At 39.8% G+C, this 20,237-nt stretch overlaps 1 protein-coding gene across 1 annotated transcript in view; it reads right to left on the reverse strand.

Annotated features, from left to right (window-relative positions):
- The window catches only part of MYH15 (myosin heavy chain 15), a 157,648-nt gene that overhangs the window by 51,285 nt on the left and 86,126 nt on the right, over positions 1-20,237 (reverse strand). Inside the window, exons 23-27 of the mRNA XM_061425934.1 lie at positions 17,806-18,048; positions 16,610-16,786; positions 14,768-14,913; positions 11,293-11,383; positions 8,614-9,003 (exon numbers count right to left, since the gene is read on the reverse strand). Coding sequence (XP_061281918.1) covers positions 8,614-9,003; positions 11,293-11,383; positions 14,768-14,913; positions 16,610-16,786; positions 17,806-18,048 — 1,047 coding nt within the window. The remainder of the gene's footprint in view (positions 1-8,613; positions 9,004-11,292; positions 11,384-14,767; positions 14,914-16,609; positions 16,787-17,805; positions 18,049-20,237) is intronic.

Here is a 20,237-nt window from a genome sequence, read left to right on the forward strand (position 1 = left end):
GAAGGTTAGAACAATGATGTTAAATGCCAGACACACTCAATTACCCGCAATCTCCACTTATCACTAGAAGCTATAGAAAAAACCCAGGCAACACTTTTTAAATAGTCTGTAATTTCAAATATTTTGATTGTTGAATATGTTTGCTTTACTACTTCTGAAAGTAATCTGACAGTCAAAGTTGGCACACTCATTTTCCTCACAGTATTCCTCAGGAACTCAGATTGCCTCTGTTTTATAAATGAGGAAATGGTCAGAGAGGCTAAATACCTTGCCCAAATTCACACAGCTAGTATGTGTTGGGTATAGGATTTGAACTGGTGCAAGAAAAGAAAAAGTCAGACACTAGATTCCTAAGGATCTGTTATATCAAGTAATAACAAAGGAAATGTTAAGGATTAATTAACTTAACATTCTAGTTGATTGAAATTGTCGTGAATCCTGTGTGAAACTGGATTCCAGATCCAATTTATGGATTCTGGAAGAAACTGAATAAAAATATGACTATGTAAACCATTTTTGTTTTATGTTCACTCCAATAATAAATGACCTATGAATTGGGTCAGGAGGAAGACAGCCAGATGTGAGAAATGCCATTTCTGCTTATGACCAGGAGTGTGCTCTTCTGCACACCTGTTTGCTGAGGGTGAAAGAACACAGATCTCCATAAGATAGCTTAGTCAGTGTTGTGGGAGTGGCAAGCAAAGGAGCCAGAGAATTCCCTGGTTTCAAGAGAAGCCTGTGTGATTAAGCCCTGCATGGCTGTGCACACCTGCAGAGCAGGCAGCTACTGGGCAGGCATAAGACATTCGCCCTCAGGCACAGCCTCAATTGGTAGTTATCCATGGCACTAACATTGGAATTGTGTTTTCAATCGAAAAAGTGTTTTCATAAGCAGGATCTGCAAAGGCAATGTGATTGTTTATCTAAAGGTGGCCTGGACAGGGGCATGCCATTCAAAGGGTGGCACCCTCAAAAGTACTTCAAGTTTCAGCCTAAAGATAGACACTAAATTTTGATACCAAGAAGGAAGAGGTTAATGGAATAATGCACATTTATTCTGAAGCTGGTTCTTAAAATGACGCATAAAAATGCTGCCTCCTAGAAATTCAGGAACCAATGGGAATTCAAAATAATCAAGATAATTGTGAGATTGCCTATAACTTCTAAATTGCCCTGGGCCTCTCTGTCAGCCTAATATGCTTTCGAAAATGCTTTGGTTTCTACTGTACCACTGAGTATTGGCATTTCTGGCATTATAATTCAAGAAAAGATGAAGTAAACAATTCAAGATAAAGTTCAGCATAATGTATACGCCTATGAGAGTGAACAGAGTCAATTTATCCCACCAAGAAATATGTAAGGCAGCAACAGAATGCCATCACCCACAGACATACACAGGATTGGGGGTTGAGGCCCATCTCCGCCATATAATTTTTGTGACCCTGAACAAATGATTAAATCTATGAGCCACAGAAATCCCAAGAGGCGTATGTAAAAAACTGATGCTAGTAACTGAGTGTACTGATTATGGAAAGCACTTAGTAAACATGAGAAAAATAAGACCTAGTTTCTACCTTAGAGATGTCTTCTACTGAAGCAAACTGAAAAGATTACAATGTGGCAATGCAAAGGGGATGCCAAAAGGGCTACAAGAATTCAGAAAATAATTCAGGCAAAATTTTAATAAGGGATGTTGAACTTGAGCACTCCAGAGACACAGTTCAGTTTGGAAAAGGCACATTGGTGGGAAAATGGATATTTGATGGAACGCAGGCATTCTAGCATGGCTGAAGTAGAGGGTGTAGAGGGTCTAGGAAACAAAGTTCTAGAATCTAAAACTGGCACGAGGAGTGGAGTCAAATCATGGGCTATAGGGTACCTTAAAGGGCAGAAATGTGGAGTTCACTCTGAAGCTGGGACATGATTCCACAGAGCCATGCATCTCTTAAAATATTCATATTGGTACTATTTTAAAAAGATTGGGGAAAAAAAGATAATTTAGAAAACACTGCAATAATCCAGTTAACAGATAATGAATTTTTTACATATGAGTGGGAATGGAATGAAAAATTACAAGACAGTACAAAATTGACCTTCTCTAAGAATTGATTGGAAAGCAAAGAACAGAGAGGAAACACAGTTCTAGGCTGAGAGTCTGGGTGATGGAAGGAACAGGGTGCTGGTGGCAAAAAGATCCATAGGAATTATATGTCAGCTTCAGGAGAGGTAAGTCTGGCTTTAGACATGCTAATTTGAGGAAAGAGAGACATTACTGATCTTTGCAAGAACCAATTAAGAAACTACTTTTAAGATGTGTGCTTAGTCACTCAGTCATGTCCGACTCTTTGCAGCCTCATGGACTGTAGCCCACCAGGCTCCTCTATCCAGGGGATTCTCCAGGCAAGAATACTGGAGTGGATTGCCATGCCCTTCACCAGAGGATCTTCCTGACCCAGGGATGGAATCCAGGTCTCCTGCACTGCAGGCAGTTCTTTACTGTCTGAGCTACCAGGGAAGCCCAACAAAAGGGGAAATAAAAGACGTTGCAGGGGTTAAAGGAGTGAAGAGGTAGTGAGATATACACTGACTTGTGGGAGCTGGTTTCCAAACAAGGCACACCAGTGAGCCACACTCTCTAGTATCCACAACCACGTGTAGACCCTATCCTGTGACTCATCACTGTTGGGAGTCACACAGAATCACTCCACTGTATTGCAAGCCAACCTCACAAGAGTCTTTGCAGCTTCTGGTCTCTTGGAATACTTGCTTTTAGTGCCCTGAATTACCATGTAAGAAGTCCAACTCCCCTATGACTACCACGCTGTGAGGAAAGCCAAGCTAGCTACATGGAGAGGTCATAAGGAAAGAGACATTTCCAAACAGCCCTCAACTGTCTAGCTATCCCAGCCCAAGAGCCAGACAGGTGAGTGAATAAACCTTCAGATGATTTGAGTCACAACCACCATCTGCGCTAAGCCTGTCAAGCCCCAGAACCAAGAGAGAAAAATAATAAATTATATTGTTTTAACTTCAAGGTTTTGAGGGTGATTTGCTACATGCTGCTGCTGCTGCTAAGTCGCTTCAGTCGTGTCTGACTCTGTGCGACCCCACAGACGGCAGCCCACCAGGCTCCCCCATCCCTGGGATTCTCCAGGCAAGAACACTGGAGTGGGTTGCCAATTCCTTCTCCAATACATGAAAGTGAAAAGTGAAAGTGAAGTCGCTCAGTCGTGTCCAACTCTTAGCGACCCCATGGACTGCAGCCTACCAGGCTCCTCCGTCCATGGGATTTTCCAGGCAAGAGTACTGGAGTGGGTGCCATTGCCTTCTCCGGATTTGCTACATATCAATAGATAAATAGAACATTACTCTTTGGTCAAGGAATCAGATTAAGACAGACATGGACAGGCTTTGCTTTTCTCTCAAAATACTAACCCTAGTATGGAAAAGTCTGTTTTTTTTTTTTTTTAATATGTGGATAATGGTTATGTGGAAGAATATTTTATTGTTTGGAGCAAGAATGAAAGAAATGGCTGAGTGAATATATTATAAGGTGAAGAGAGAAGTTATAATGAATGGTCTTAATCTTATCAGTTAAGTGTTAACATTTAGTAAAAGGATGGATTCAGGAAGGCAGGGTTGGAGTCTGAGGAAGGATTTTTGTTTCTCTTTTAAAATAAAACAAGTTAGAAGAATAAAGAACTTCTGAGCAGCAATGAAATTCCAGAGGAAGTTGGTAAGTATAAAATTAATACATAATTAGTACGGATTTATGGTGAATCTGTCGATGGTCTTATGATTTTATGACTTACTACTAAAATGTATAGCAACAGAAGAGTTCCTGAGGATGAACGAGGGGCAAAGAGTAAGGTCTTCTAGTGCTCACTTGCACTGATAAAGGAAGATAAACCTACAAGGGCAAGGAGTGAGAATGTTTTCATTGCTGAGTTGAAGACAGAATCCAAACAAAATGCAGCGTACAGAAGAGACAGAGGAAGAGAGGTCCGAAGTCTTCACTAGATTTGTATTTTATGATAATTGAAGGTGTGATGGCAGGGAGAGTGGAGAGGAAGAAAGAGAAGGAAAAGTGGGGTAGTTGTGTTTCTTTCTATTCAATGTGCTATTTAAAGGAAATTAAGGCTAAATATTTCAGGAGTCACTCAGTATCTCTGAAGAAATCGTACATTTTTATGGTTGTCGTCCTTAAAGATCAAGCTTTATTGTTGGTTTGTCTTCCCAGATGACTACAGATTCTGCTCACAGGAAGAATCTGGCACTGGTTATTTGCTCTGCATGGCCTCAATCAAAGCTCCTCTCAACTGCCAGAAGGTAAGGAGGTTCTTACCTGTCATCTGATACTAGTCATTTGAGATGAGAGCTGGCAGAGTAGAGATTAATGGACTCGGTGAAGAAAGAACATGTGAAAATTCTCCTAGTGTTGGCTTATTAAAGAGATGCCAGAGGACACAAAGGAGAAAAAGTTCTTAACTTCCCCCAAAGCTGTTTGTACCATTTGTTTGGATGGACTTAAAGTTCCTGAGCCCCCTCCTTGGAGTGCTCCCAACTCAAAGCCATCCTTCAAGAGAGAAACACCACTGATGAATCTATTTGCAAAGCAGGAATAGAGATGGAGACATAGAGAACAGACTTGTAGACACAGGGAGGGAAACGGGAGGGTGGGATGAATTGAAAGAGTAGCAATGACATATATCCACTACAGTGTGTAAAGTAGACAGCTAGTGGGAAGCTGCTATATGGCATAGGGAGTTCAGCTCAGTGCTCTGTGATGACCAGGAGGAGTGAGATGGGGTGGGAGGGGGAGGCACAAGAGGAGGGGACATGTGTATACATGTTATTGGTTATTGTACAGCAGAGGCTAACACAACATTGTCATGCAATTATCCTCCAACTGAAAAAAGAGAGAGACACACACCATGTACAAGTTAGTGGCATCCCTTGTCCAGCCTACCTACTGTGTCATCACTAGAAAGACCCACAAGGAACACAGACTGGAATTCCAATAAGGTCAGAAGCCACTGTCAGGCTACCTTCAGGAGATGGTCATGGAACTTTTGCAATGCCTGAGATTAGACCTGATCTAGAGAGGAGCTATCCCACACCCGAGGTCAGAGGTGGTGGCCTAGAGGAGCTACTCCATGCCCAAGGTCAGGGGAGGTGGCCATGAGGAGATACCCCTTGTCCAAGGTAAGAGAAACCCAAGTAAGACGGTAGGTGTTGTGAGAGGGCATTAGAGGGCAGACACACTGAAACCATACTCACAGAAAACTAGCCAAACTGATCACATGGACCACAGCCTTGTCTAAACTAAGTCATGCTGTGTGGGGCCACCCAAGATGGACGGGTCATGGTGGAGAGGTCTGACAGAATGTGGTCCACTGGAGAAGGGAACGGCAAACCACTTCAGTATTCTTGCCTTGAGAACCCCATGAACCATATGAAAAGGCAAAATGATAGGATACTGAAAGAGGAACTCCCCAGGTCAGTAGGTGCCCAATATGCTATTGGAGATCAGTGGAGAAATAACTCCAGAAAGAATGAAGGGATGGAGCCAAAGCAAAAACAATACCGAGTTGTGTATGCGACTGATGATACAAGCAGGGTCCGATGCTGTAAAGAGCAATATTGCATAGGGACTGGAATGTTAGGTTCATAAATCAAGGCAAATTGGAAGTGGTCAAACAGGAAATGGCAAGAGTGAACATTGACATTCTAAGAATCCGCAAACTAAAATGGACTGAAATGGGTGAATTTAACTCAGATGACTATTATATCTACTACTATGGGCAGGAATCCATTAGAAGAAATGGAGTAGCCATCATAGTCAACAAAACAGTCCGAAATGCAGTACTTGGATGCAATCTCAAAAACCACAGAATGATCTCTGTTCGTTTCCAAGGCAAACCATTCAATATCACGGTAATCCAAGTCTATGCCCCAACCAGTAACGCTGAAGAAGCTGAATTTGAACAGTTCTATGAAGACCTACAAGACCTTTTAGAACTAACACCCAAAAGAGATGTCCTTTTCATTATAGGGGACTAGAATACAAAAGTAGGAAGTCAAGAAACACCTGGAGTAACAAGCAAATTTGGCCTTGGAGTGCAGAATGAAGCAAGGCAAAGGCTAATACAGTTTTGCCAAGAGAATGCACTGGTCATGACAAACACCCTCTTCCAACAACACAAGAGAAGACTCTATACATGGACATCACCAGATGGTCAACACCGAAATCAGATTGATTATATTCTTTGCAGCCAAAGATGGAGAAGCTCTATGCAGTCAGCAAAAACAAAAACAAGACTGGGAGCTGACTGTGGCTCAGATCATGAACTCCTTAATGCCAAATTCAGACTTAAATTGAAGAAAGTGGGGAAAACCACTAGACCATTCAGGTATGACCTAAATCAAATCCCTTACGATTATACAGTGGAAGTGAGAAATAGATTTAAGGGACTAGATCTGATAGACAGAGTGCCTGATGAACTATGGACGGAGGTTCGTGACATTGTACAGGAGACAGGGACCAAGACCATCCCCATGGAAAAGAAATGCAAAAAAGCAAAATGGCTGTCTGAGGAGGGCTTACAAATAGCTGTGAAAAGAACAGAAGTGAAAAGCAAAGGAGAAAAGGAAAGATATAGGCATCTGAATGCAGAGTTCCAAAGAATAGCAAGGAGAAATAAGAAAGCCTTCCTCGGTGATCAATGCAAAGAAATAGAGGAAAACAACAGAATGGGAAAGACTAGAGATCCCTTCAAGAAAATTAGAGATACCAAGGGAACATTTCATGCAAACATGGGCTTGATCAAGGACAGAAATGGTATGGACCTAAGAGAAGCACAAGATATTAAGAAGAGGTGGCAAGAATACACAAAAGAACTGTACAAAAAATATCTTCACAACCAAGATAATCACGATGGTGTGATCACTCACCTAGATCCAAACATCCTGGAATGTGAAGTCAAGTGGGCCTTAGAAAGCATCACTACGAACAAAGCCAGTGGAGGTGATGGAATTCTAATTGAGCTATTTCAAATCCTGAAAGATGATGCTGTGAAAGTGCTGCACTCATTCTGCCAGCAAATTTGGAAAACTCAGCAGTGGCCACAGGACTGGAAAAGGGCAGTTTTCATTCCAATCCCAAAGAAAGGCAATGCCAAAGAATGCTCAAACTACCGCACAATTGCACTCATCTCACACGCTAGTAAAGTAATGCTCAAAATTCTCCAAGCCAGGCTTCAGTAATACGTGAACCATGAACTTCCAGATGTTCAAACTGGTTTTAGAAAAGGCAGAGGAACCAGAGATCAAATTGCCAACATCTGTTGGATCATGGAAAAAGCAAGAGAGTTCCAGAAAAACACCTACTTCTGCTTTATTGACTATGCCAAAGCCTTTGATTGTGTGGATCACAACAAACTGTGGAAAATTCTGAAAGAGATGGGAATACCAGACTACCTGGCCTGCCTCTTGAGAAACCTATATACAGGTCAGGAAGCAACAGTTAGAACTGGACATGGAACAACAGACTAGTTCCAAATAGGAAAAGGAGTACATCAAGGCTGTATATTGTCACTCTGCTTATTTAACTTATATACAGGGTACATCATGAGAAACACTGGGCTGGAAGAAGCACAAGCTGGAATCAAGATTGCCGGGAGAAATATCAATAACCTCAGACATGCAGATGACACCACCCTTATGGCAGAAAGTGAAGAGGAACTAAAAAGCCCATGATGAAAGTGAAAGAAGAGAGTGAAAAAGTTGGCTTAAAGCTCAACATTCAGAAAATGAAGATCATGGCATCTGGTCCCATCACTTCACAGCAGATAGATGGGGAAACAGTGGAAACAGTGTCAGACTTTATTTTTTGGGGCTCCAAAATCATTGCAGATGGTGATTGCAGCCATGAAATTAAAAGACTCTTACTTCTTGGAAGACAAGTTATGACCAACCTAGATAGCATATTGAAAAGCAGAGACATTACTTTGCCCACAAAGGTCCATCTAGTCATGGCTATGATTTTTCCAGTGGTCATGTATGGATGTGAGAGTTGGACTGTGAAGAAAGCTGAGCGCTGAAGTATTGATGGTTTTGAACTGTGGTGTTGGAGAAGACTTGAGAGTCCCTTGGACTCCAAGGAGATCCAACCAGTCCATCCTAAAGGAGATCAGTCCTGGGTGTTCATTGGAAGGACTGATGCTGAAGCTGAAACTCCAGTACTTTGGCCACCTCATGTGAAGAGTTGACTCATTGGAAAAGACCCTGATGCTGGGAGGGTTTGGGGGCAGGAGAAGAAGGGGACAACAGAGGATGAGATGGCTGGATGGCATCACCAACTCGATGGATATGAGTTTGAGTGAACTCCGGGAGTTGGTGACAGACAGGGAGGCCTGGCGTGCTATGGTTCATGGGGTCGCAAAGAGTCAGACATGACTGAGTGACTGAACTGAACTGAGCCAATCTGAAGATCTCTAGCTTCCATTAGCAGGTACTTTGAGTCACCAATTTACTTTAACTTTCTCTCCCTTCCCCTCCTCTGCCTACTTCCATGTTCTAAATCCTCAAGAAGAGCTTGTAAATGTTCTTTACCTTAGCTCTGGTCATCTGTTCAACATGGATCAGGAGATCGTTCACTTCGAGCTCTAGGTCACTCTTGTCTTTTTCCAGTGTCTGCTTGACCTGTTGTAAATTTTCTACCTGGCTCTCCAGCTCAGCCAGGCTATCTGCGTTTCTCTTCTTCAAAGAGGCAGAGGTTGCCTCAAAGTGCAGTGTGGCCTCTTCCAGGTCTCGGCGGAGCTTCTGGAATTTTGTTTCTTGTTTCTTATTTATCTCCAGCTGAGCCGAACTGACACCTCCTGCCTCCTCCAGCCTCTCATTCATGTCTTCCAGCTCTCGGATGAGGTTAGCTCTCTCCCTCTCTACCTTGGCTCGAGTGGTCCTTTCAGCTTCCAATTCTTCTTTCAAAAGTTGTATCTGAGTCTATAGCAATAAATAACTTTAACTTTCACTAAGCACTTGTAGCATATTTTATATTCAAGAGCTCTACTGTTTTTTTTTCTCAAAACTAAGCAAAACAACATAACGCTTTTGGTTCTCATTTATAGCTAAAGAAGATAGAATACAGAGAAATTAAGTAATTTGCTCCAAAGCAGTACTGAGACCAGAATTAAAATTTGTAATTCCTCCCAATTTCCCAGACCATGGTGATGAGCAACCTCATTAGATTATATACATGAAGAGGACATTTTAATAAAGAGCACTTTGCAAAGGACTAGAAAATATCTTCATATAACAAGGAAACACTTTAAGGAGAGCTTATAAAAAATAACATGATGAATTTTATATACAATACCTCATTTATCTGAAATTTATTTACCTGAAAACCTTAACTATTGCCAACTTTGGCTAAAATCTCATCAACAGATTAAATACCCCTGAGTTCAAGCAGCTAACTCATAAGACACAGCATCCATTTAATTTTATACAAATTCTGACAAACTTGGTTACTTGATTTCTTAGTCTGAAGGTGATTTTAAGTAGCAGGAAAGTTGAAGTAACAAATTAAAATTGGTGGAGGAATGGGATTATTAATTGGGGTAGTAACCTGATATTATTAGAAGCAGAATTACAGGACAAAGAAGAGCAGTGATAAGAATTCTCAGAGCCCAAATGTCTTTTGCTGTAAGGGCAAATAGCTTTACAAATCTTGATAGCATCATTGTGGGACAGGACAGTAAAACTGATGATGGTCATTAATATCACCTTAAATAATTAGGTGTAGGTTAGGGCAGAAGAAAAAAGGAATGACTTATATTTTAGAATATACTTTTCTTTCTATTAAGTAAGAGAATGATTGCTAAAATGAAACTAAAATTTGCTAAATTTTTTAGACTGAACCAAATAAATAAGGGTATCTAATCTGGATGAGTTGTGACAGAGGTGCTAAAAAATGTATGATTTCCACACCCAACTAATCATGATCCCCTTACAATTAGTTATCTTGAGATACAATACCTTCATTTCAAACAATACTCTAACCAGATCAAACATTTCTGAAACATTTCCTTAGAAATAATCTTTGGAACATTATTTTAAGTCATCAGGGTAAGAAAGTTTGTATTTTGGATAAATTGAACACTTTTTTTGGATCAACTATCTTTTGAAGAGAAATCTGGTAAATATGATAGACAACTGCTTGAAGATAAATATTGTCTGAAAGCACATCCATAAAGCAGGGAGACTGGCTGTATTTGACTCAAATGTCTCAGAAAGTAATGATCAGGAAAAAATTCCAAAATTATTTTGAGTAATAGTTACATTAATGAGATAACTAACTCCAAAGGAAAAGAACCCATCTCCATGTATATGTGAGGAGTTATATGTTTTAAATTACTTTATAATGTGGAGAAGACTCTTGAGAATCCCTTGGACTGCAGGGAGATCAAACCAGTCAATCCTAAAGGAAATCAACCCTGCATATTCATTGGTAGGACTGATGCTGAAGCTAAAGCTCAAATACTTTGGGCAAAGTACTGAAGCAAAGAGCTGACTCAATTGAGGGCAGGAAGAAAAGAGGGCAACAGAGGATGAGATGGTTGGATAGCAGCACCAACTTCCTATGAGTTTGAGCAAACTCCAGAAGAGAGTGAAGGACAGGGAGGTCTGGTGTGCTGTAGTCCATGGGGTCGCAAACAGATGGACATGACTTAGCAACTGAACAACATAATGTGGTAATATAGTATAAAACAGTCACATAGTCTAAACTTATAAATAGCTGCCCATTATCAAATAACGTTTTGAGTCTACAAGTAGCTATAAAACAGATTTTCAGTGTAACTGTCTTACAATTACAAAGACTAATCATCATAAAAAATTAAATTGTTAATACTGAATGCATACCATGGGTCAGGCACTGAGCTTACCACTTAACTGTAGTTACATTTTAGTTCAAACGTTGTCAGGAAGATTAATGAGTAAAAATATAGATGTCCTGGGTTTTAGTACAATGCCCAGTTTTTGTCAAACATTCAACATGTTAGCTATTTGTTTTTACTATCTTCATGATAAGGAAATCTAAGCTTAAGTAATATTCCCCAGAGTCACCTATCTGTAGAATGCCAGGTTACCTTCTCAACCAGCATTCTTTCCTGCTTCTGTCGATCATTGGCTAGGGTTCTGGCTACCTTGGCAGAACATTTGTCACTGAAGCACCAGTCATCAACCAGGGATTGAACTACAGATACACATAAGGATTTGATAAATGATCACCTGGAACTCTTTAACCGTCTTCTGAAGCTGAGCCACCAGGCTTTTCTCATTCTCCACCTTCGACCTCATCTGATTCATTTCTAATTCTTTCCTGTTAGGGAAAGAGTTGTCAAATGAAATTGCTCAGAGTAATAACATTTTGTTTAAATAGTCTTCAAATTATTGTAATAATATATGAAGTCATTCATTGTAAAAATTCAACTATTACATCTAGAGCGGAAGTCTCCTTGGCTATTATACCCAGCCTCTGTTCCTTCCCTAGAGGTAACCACCATAATCAATTTGATGTGGCTCCTTCTGGACATTTTTCTAAGTACTGACATATGTTTGTGCTTATGTATCAGTAGAAATAGTTTCATTTTCTTTACTGGGAATGGTATAATATTATATACATTTAGATTTATAATTTCATATTTTTTAATATTTATTTTATTTGACTGTGTTGAATCTTAGTTGTGGCACTAGGAATCTTTTGCTGCAGTGCAACTTCCTAGCTGTGGCTCACAGGCTCCAGAGCACACGGGATCAGTAGTTGTGGTGCCAGGCTTAGGTGCTCTGTGGCATTTGGGTCTCAGTTCCCCAACGAGGGATCGAATCCACATCTCTTGCATTGCAAGGCAGATTCTTAACCACTGAACCACCCGGGAAGTCCCTGTACAACATTTTTAACTCAATAACACACAGAGATTTTTCCACTTTGGCCTACACATAGATTTGTTATTGTTTCATTGCTAAGTCTTGTCTAACTCTTTTGCGACCCCAAAGACTACAGCTAGCCAGGCTCCTCCTCCTGAGGTTATTTCTCTACGTGGGCTTTCCTAGGCAAGAGAACTGGGGTAGGTTGCCATTTCCTTCTCAAGGGGATCTTTCTGATCCAGGGATTGAACCCATGTTTCCTGCTTGGCAGTTAGATTCTTCACCACTGAGCCAGCACGGAAGCCCACACATAGATGACTTCACTTAGAAATTAACTGTGAAATACTAGTCTATGACTTAGATATTATGTGGTTTTCTTATTCACTTCCCTATTAATAATCACTGAGTTTTCCCCCTAAATTTTACTTTTATAAATAATGCTGTGCACCCTTGCGTACATGTGAGTGTTTCTAGAGTGGATACTGAGCAGGGAATTGCTGCATCGGTTATAGGTATGTATCTAAAAACTTATAACTTTGGCCCCCAATAGCAGTGTGAGGTTATTTCTCTACATTCACATTTAATATTAGCACACTTCTAGTGTGTCACTGTTTTATTATGAATGTCCTTGTTTACTAGTGATGACAGCATGTTATCAATTATGAGGATTTTAAAATAAAACAAATGACCTGCTCACTTGTGTCCTTTGTCCATTTTTCTGTTAGGTTTTTCATCTAATTATTGAATTACACATTTTCCTTTAATATTCTTGATATTTATTTTTTGGTATCTGCTTCAAATTTGTTCCAATTTCATTTATGTTGGCTTTTGCCACTAAATGTTTAAAATGTTGATGTATTAACTTCAAGTTTATCAACATAGTCCTTTTATGCCTTTGGATGGGGTTTGTGACTTATTCAGGAAGTCTGGCCTGCCAATTTCCTAAGACTTACCACCCATATTGTCTTTTAATTGTTTTTTTTAACTGAAGAACATTTAACATGAGATCTTCCCTCTCAACAAATATTTAAGTGTGCAATACAATATTAACTATAGGCAGAACATCACACAGATCTCTAGGACTCAGTCATCTTGCCTAATGGAAGCTTTATAACCACTAAACAGCAACTCTGCATTTCCCCTGCCTCCCAGACTCTGGCAACCACCATTCTACTCTCTGTTTCTAGGAGTTTGACTGTTTTTAGATGCCTCCTATAAATGGAATCATGCAGCATTTGTCCTTCTGTGGCTGACATTTAATTTAGCATAAAGTCCTTCAGGTTTATCCCTGTTGTCACAAAGGGCAGGAATTCCTTTAAAAAGTGGCTGAATAATAATCCATTAAATGTATACATCACATTTTCTTCATTCATTCATTCATTCATTCAATAGGGATTTAGGGTGTTTCTACATCTTGGCTATTGTGAATAATGCTGCATCTTCTAATGATTTTATAGCTTTATTTTTGCATTTAATTCTTTAATGCAACTGGATTGTGTGTGTGTGTGAATAGCATGAGGAAGAAATTTAACTTTTATCTCATAAGATGAATAGCTAATAATCTTGGCACTATTTATTAAGTATTCTATCCTCTCATCACCATTTTAAAATGCCACATTTTCATATATTAAGTTTTCATATATACACAGGTCCATTTAAAGAAAAGGTTGTATAATAAATTCATAATTTCCTCAAAACACAGGTTTCTAAAATGCCAGAGCTCTTTGACCTGTGGCCTACAAGGACATGGAGTTATCATTTCACTTTGCCAAACTGAAACACAATCTTCATAATTAAATGCTGAAGGGACTGTATCATCATTTTGCCTTTCACTGTTCCACTACATTCATAGGGTTACTTATTTCATCTTTTCCAAACACCTATCAAGTTCAATAAGTTATTGATAAGCTATTAATCAAGTCTACAAACACCTATCAAGTTTAGTAACTTATTGATAGGCTATTAATCCAGTCTGACCACAAGCATGTATCATGGAAACTCGTATACACAGAAGGGAAAACCAGAAGCTCATAGCTGCTCACTGATTCTCTTCTTCACTGTGGGTGCCACAACCAGTGTGCTCTCCACTTCAGACAGGCCTTATCTTACTCTTAGATTTCACTGTTTCCCTTTCTTATTTATTTCAAATAACTTGAAAATCCCTAGTTGTTAGAAGAAAGTCTAGCTAAACAGAGGGAGACAAAAGGGACAAGGTAAGAAAATCTGTTTCACTGAATAATGAAATTCAACTGATAGGGCCATCTTGCCCTGAACTCCTTGAGAGTCTGCGTGAACTGAAGGTGTATTCATTTTGATCATGCTTTCAATTTTAAAGTTTAATACTTAAAAAGTAAATTACTAGACCAAAAAAGTTGTATAAATGTCTAATGAAGTTACATCTGGCATATAAGTTTTGTTTTGTTTTTAAAAATGATCAGAGGGTATATGGACTTCATATTAGAATTTATTTTTGATTTTTTTACTTTAAGCCCTTGATCTCATGAGTAAACGAAGTGAGCCACTTTTATTTTTTGACTTGTAACTTCAAATTCTAATAATTTGCATCTGCTATGTCTTACACCTTTCATTCACATCTGCTAGTCAGACTTTTCAATCACTTTCTTGTAGGTTATTATATAATTATAAAAAGAAGAGTAATCTCATAAAGTCTAGCAAAAAATAAAAAACCCTCAACTTCCTAGGCTTGTTATCCTTTTTAACCTCCCCTGCAGGTCTTGAGATATCTGGCCCTAGGGTCACTGGGATAAACACCGTGAGAGAACTGTCTCCTTCAATATAAGGTCTCCCAGAATTGCGTGTCCACAGAAAGGTGGCTCACCTCCTCAGCTTTTCTGCTAGTTGCAGTTGCCTGCTCTCCAGGTCGTCCATGCTCTCCTGGTTCAGCTTTAACTCGCCCTCCACTTTGCACTTTTCCTTCTCACAGTTCATTCTTGCTTTGCTCTCCTGCTCAAGGGCACCCTCAAGCTGACAAAAGGAGATGTTATTGAGCCCAATATATAGGTTAAGTTTATACTTTACAGATGTGTTCTTTAACCACTTACCTTCTGGAAAAAGAAAGAAAAATATAAGCATAGTCTGTAAACGATGCCCAGTTATGTAGATATTTTAAAATAAATGTTGCACACATCAGTGGGATTACAAAAGAATCTAGAAGTCAGTGACAAAGGAAATCTTTAGAGATTAAGGAATACGTGCTCTAGAATACAGAAAAAACAAATAATAAATGCCCAGTGAGACCCTATTTGATAGCTTTCCAGTGATGAGAAGCTCACTTCTTCACATGGCAGCTCATTTCATGGGTGGATAAGTCCATTTACTCAGGAGTGCTTCTTCGTAAGAAGCCAAAATAGTCCCTGTAAATCCGTCCCACAAATCTAGGCTCTGCTCCCTGGAGCAACACCAAGCAAATCTGTCTCCACGTGACCATTCATGAATATTAGGCAGCTGTCCTGAGTCTCCCAACTCAGCATCACTGACCATTTCAAACGCACCTCACACAACATAATTTCCATATTCTCCTTCACCACCCTGGTACCCTCTCTGGTCCATAGCAGTATGTCATCTTCTGGTACCTCCAGCAAGGTACCAGAAGGCCAAAATACTACAGTTCTGTCCAGATTAGTGTTGCCAACAATGATATTGAGGTCAGTTTAGCAGGAGGCAAAATAATAGTTACAATATGGCTATTTTTCATTGATATATTAACATTCCCACAATAGAAGCTATTTCCTGTAAGCAGCGAAAGATATAAAATTCAAATAGGGGAGAAGGGAGAATTTCTGGAAGGTGTATGCAAAACCAAAAAATAAATGAACTCTAGGAGAGAGCAAATGTGTGAAAATACATGTGTGAGAGTGTGTGTGTGTTGTGTGCACACACCAACAAATTCCCATATTGAGGCTTTGTAAAATATATATCCATGGAAACAGGAAGAGAAGTGAGACAACTAATAGGTAACAGAGGAAAATTGATAGAGAGGCACGAGGAACAAGAAGCAGATAATCAAAAAAAAAAAAAAAAAACCAAAAAAAACCACACTTGCCAGCAATTTTATAAAAGCTAAGCTTTGGGGACTAATAAAACAGCGAATGCATACACTCTTGTCAGCTGGGTAAGAGACAGGGAGAGTGATGAACCTACCCACTGAGACTGGTCTGAAACATCTTTATTTCACAGGGTTTTGGAAGCAGAACAGAAGCAGCATCTCCAGAATCTTACAAGTATATTCCGATAGCATTGGTAGAACACAGCTTGTGACTTACATATCTTTCCTCTATAACAAACCTCAGTGCACTGCTGGAGACATGGGGCCTTTAAGCAATCCTTCAGTGCTAGCATCAGATGGAGCACCAGCACATTAGCGGGGCAAACACCAGCTTCTGTGGGGAAGTCAGTCATGTAGAGTGCTCCCACCTCACGATTCATCTCAGTATTCTCCCACTGCCCAGGGTTGTTATGAAAGTTTCATTTAACAACAGACAGAACACATACTGGGGCCTCTCTTCCACTGTAGCAGTTCACCTCTGTTTCTAAATAATGAGGGAAATGAACCATGCTACTAAGTTTTCATGAAAATGTCAAGATAAATTAACTAAGTAAAAAGTGAAGGTTTCTATAGATGTAGACAGGCAGCTAACTAGGCAAACATATCACTACTGACCTCATTCACTCGCTGCTCCAGCGTCAACTTGGCCTTGCTCAGGGTGTGGACTTTCTCCTCCTCGTTGCGCAAGTCCTCCAGGGTCTGCTGGTGGGTCTCCTGTGCAGCCCTGGCTGCTCGATGCAGTTTGCTCACATCCTCATTGAGAGACTCCACCTCCTCAAGCAGGTTCTTGACCTGCTGGGAGAAGACAACAGCACCGTGAGAACCGCTCCTGGAAGCAGGGGCATAAACACAAAGGGCCATCTCCTCTCTTTTCTAGGACCCAAAATCTCATGACATATCCACCATCGTAAGGAATCACATGTAGCCAAATTTCTGTTGGACGTTTTAAAACTCTAAATTCACATTTTCTTTTACACACAAACACAAATGATCTGTTATCTCTCATAGTCAGGGAATGGGGTGTTCTGGTTAATCAAATATTATCAGCATGGGTCCACAGATGGCCAGTTTTCAGTGTCATGCTGTTGTATAAGAAGAACACCACACTAAAGGTAATTTAGCTTTCTTTTGAATATTCAGGGCACATATTAATCTTGTTGTGCCTCAAGATCCTAAGAAAGTGGCAGTTAGAGAAGAGGTCTAGCGGATAAAATAGGCAAAAATGGAAGCCATTTATATCAGGCCCATTGGCTTTTTATGAAAGGGACCGATGTACAAGAGTTGCTATTTAATCATCTGCCAAACTTACGGTATTATTCTGGAGGCTTTTTTCAATCAAATGTTTGATACAGATTCCTTAGCTAACTTCAGTCTATATACAGATACACAAGTTAAAAACCTCAAAGAAAACAAAAAAAAGTTTTAGCTGGAATTGAAATGACATCTGAAGGTCAACACCAAATCAACAACCGAGGTGGGGACTAAGATGCATACCAAACCACCTTTAAGTAAGCTGCATCCTGCTCCCTCTCCTTCCAAAAAATAATTCTTAGAGGCCCAGTAAAACTGTTTTACTCTTTCTATCAGATTTCAGATGTAATAAGATCAGAACAAATGAAAATGTTTCATTTGGGAGATTAAGTAGGGTTCCATAAATTCAAGCTGGAAATTTGAATTAGGTCCTCATTCGATGCCAGTTCTGACTTCCAGGCCCATAAAATTGCAGACCACTATGTTCATTAATTTAAACAAAGCAAGCCTGGTTCCAGAGCCCAGGCATCTAGACCTTCCTGACATCATAGAAAAAGTACCTTGAGCTCTGTAGCATGCTTCTCCTTCTGTGACTTCGCCAATAGTGTTTCCAGGTCATCGATTTCTTTCTTCAACTCAGAACATTCATCTTCAAGTTTCTGCCCCCTGGCAGTCAGCTTGGAATTTATCTCCTCTTCTTCCTCCACCCGCGCAGACAGCGCCTTGACGCTGGCCTCCAGCTGGATCTTGGATTTAATCAGCAGCTCGCACTGCTCTTCAACATTTGCCAGGGTCTCTCGCTCCTGCCATGATGAGGAGAAAATTGTTGCCAACAGCTGGAAGTAATTTATCAGCCAGGAGAAATGCTGCTTAACACATAGCAAAGAGATAATTGCCTGCCCTCTGTCCAGCACTTTCACCTATCTTTCCTAAGCAGTTGAAATAATATTCCCAGTTCCCCAATCCTATTGTTGACAAGTGGAGGAGTTGCTTGTGTTTGGAGGTGCTTTCAATCTTTCAGGCCATTCAGTAGATTAGATTACCTCTTCTAAAGCACTTAATAGAATCCTAGTGGCCTAAAGGAGCTAACATGCCTCCAAAAATCAGCAGTGTGCTGATTAAATCACAGCTACTGGAAGCATCCCTGTGGGCATTATAGTTTGAGGGTGGTACCTGCTCAGAATACAGTCTTTGAGGAAAGGTCTGTCCCCTCAGACAATAGAATATTTATCATATTATTATAAGGGTCCTGATGCACTTGTTTAGTATATAAACATCTTCTAATAAATAGAGCTGGGCTGTATATTATTCACAGGTTGAATTTAGAATTCATGAAGTTCCTTGCACATTACTAACTAGGTTTCACTATTATTTCCAACTAAAATCTTTTTCTCAATGGTTCTGCCAGCAGTAAATTTCACAAGTTATACACAAAGAGTACAAAATCCTCCTTCCTTTTATCTTTTCAAACATACCGCTTTCAACCCTTACTGAGAGGCCCACCGTTTAGGTGTTATGGACTAAGTCAAAAACGAAGGGGCTGAGTCCTTTTGCTACAAAAGCACCTTTTGTAACTTTGAACTCCTCTCATTTGTCTCCATTTAGAGGCTAAATGAAACCTCTTCTCTGTGAGCAAGTTCTTAATTACTGTAGGTCTTGTTGAGACATAACTTCACTCATATCTCTATCTTCCATCTCTAGACCTCATCCATCCTCTGCAATTTTGGTAACCTATTACCTAACTAGTTACTTGGCATAAATTGTTGCATCTACTTAGACCAAGAGCAGAAAAAAAAACAAAAATCCAGGCTACTGTTTTCTGGCTATCTCTCATCCTATCTGTCCAACAAGTGGGGCTCAAGGAGGCACAGATGGGAGATGTATAGTATAGTGAATCTCCAACATCACTGAAGACCAAGAGAAGGGCTAAGTAAAAATAAAAATATGGAAGCAAAAGAATTCATGCAAATCAGAGAAGTTCCAATGCTTGAGCAACAAGGGGGACATTTGATCTCAGTTCACCCCAGTTGACAAGCAGAACAGCTGTTTGCTCTCTTCCATTCAGCATGTGTATAGGACCTGTCACCATCACCAGATGAAGAGGACAATCCAATCGACCATCATCGATCCCTCATTAAACATGACAGCGTGTCTAAAGCCAGACAAGCAGTGGTGTAACAGTTTAACAGCAGGGACATCCTTTCCCCTGTAGTAATTTTCTCATGTACTTGCAGTGCTAATTGAAATGGGTTCACTCAGTTTTGAGTTAGTGAATGATTTTAAAAGAATCCTGGTTTCCTTGATTTGTACTGTATTGAGCTGTGTTTCTTAAAAATCAACAATAATAAAATATTTCATAGTCAATTCAGCTTTTTAAATTAATTACAATTTGAATCCATCTCAGCCTTCCTGGATTTGCCCTGGAATTGGCTTAATGTATTTCCTATGCTCTTTGATCATATATCCCAGAATTTTACCCTCCGCTTGCTTCAAAAGTCGGGTCCTTTTCTATCCCTACATCAGCCCAAGTAGCACTGGCCACTCTCTTTGCTGAGAGGAAGAATGATGAAAACTAGGAGGCCGGGTCTTATTCAAACCTGCCTTTCTTCTATTCAAACTTACCTTACTCTTACTCAAAACTGTATTTCTCTTATTCAAACCTGCCTTTCTCATAAGCCAGACAAAATATGACATTACAAGCTGTGATTCTCACAGTATGGATCTTAATGTAGGTTTGAGTGGGGCCCAGGAATTTGTAGTTCTAACAAGAATCCTAGATGAGGCTGATAAACACTAAAGTTCTAGAACCACTGTTATGATAAATATGTATCAGAAGTGTGAGTCTGAGTGTAAATTCTCATATAAAACATGGCCTATTGAAAGATCAATGGGTAGCACAGCCCCAAAAGAAAAGAATAACCTGGGTTAGTCTAAAATTACTAAATTTTCTCTGTTTTCAATAAGTCCAAACAGCAAGAAAAACTTCTATTTA

Source organism: Bos javanicus, chromosome 1 (genome assembly GCF_032452875.1).
Source record: "Bos javanicus breed banteng chromosome 1, ARS-OSU_banteng_1.0, whole genome shotgun sequence".
Classification (NCBI taxonomy): Eukaryota; Metazoa; Chordata; class Mammalia; order Artiodactyla; family Bovidae; genus Bos; species Bos javanicus.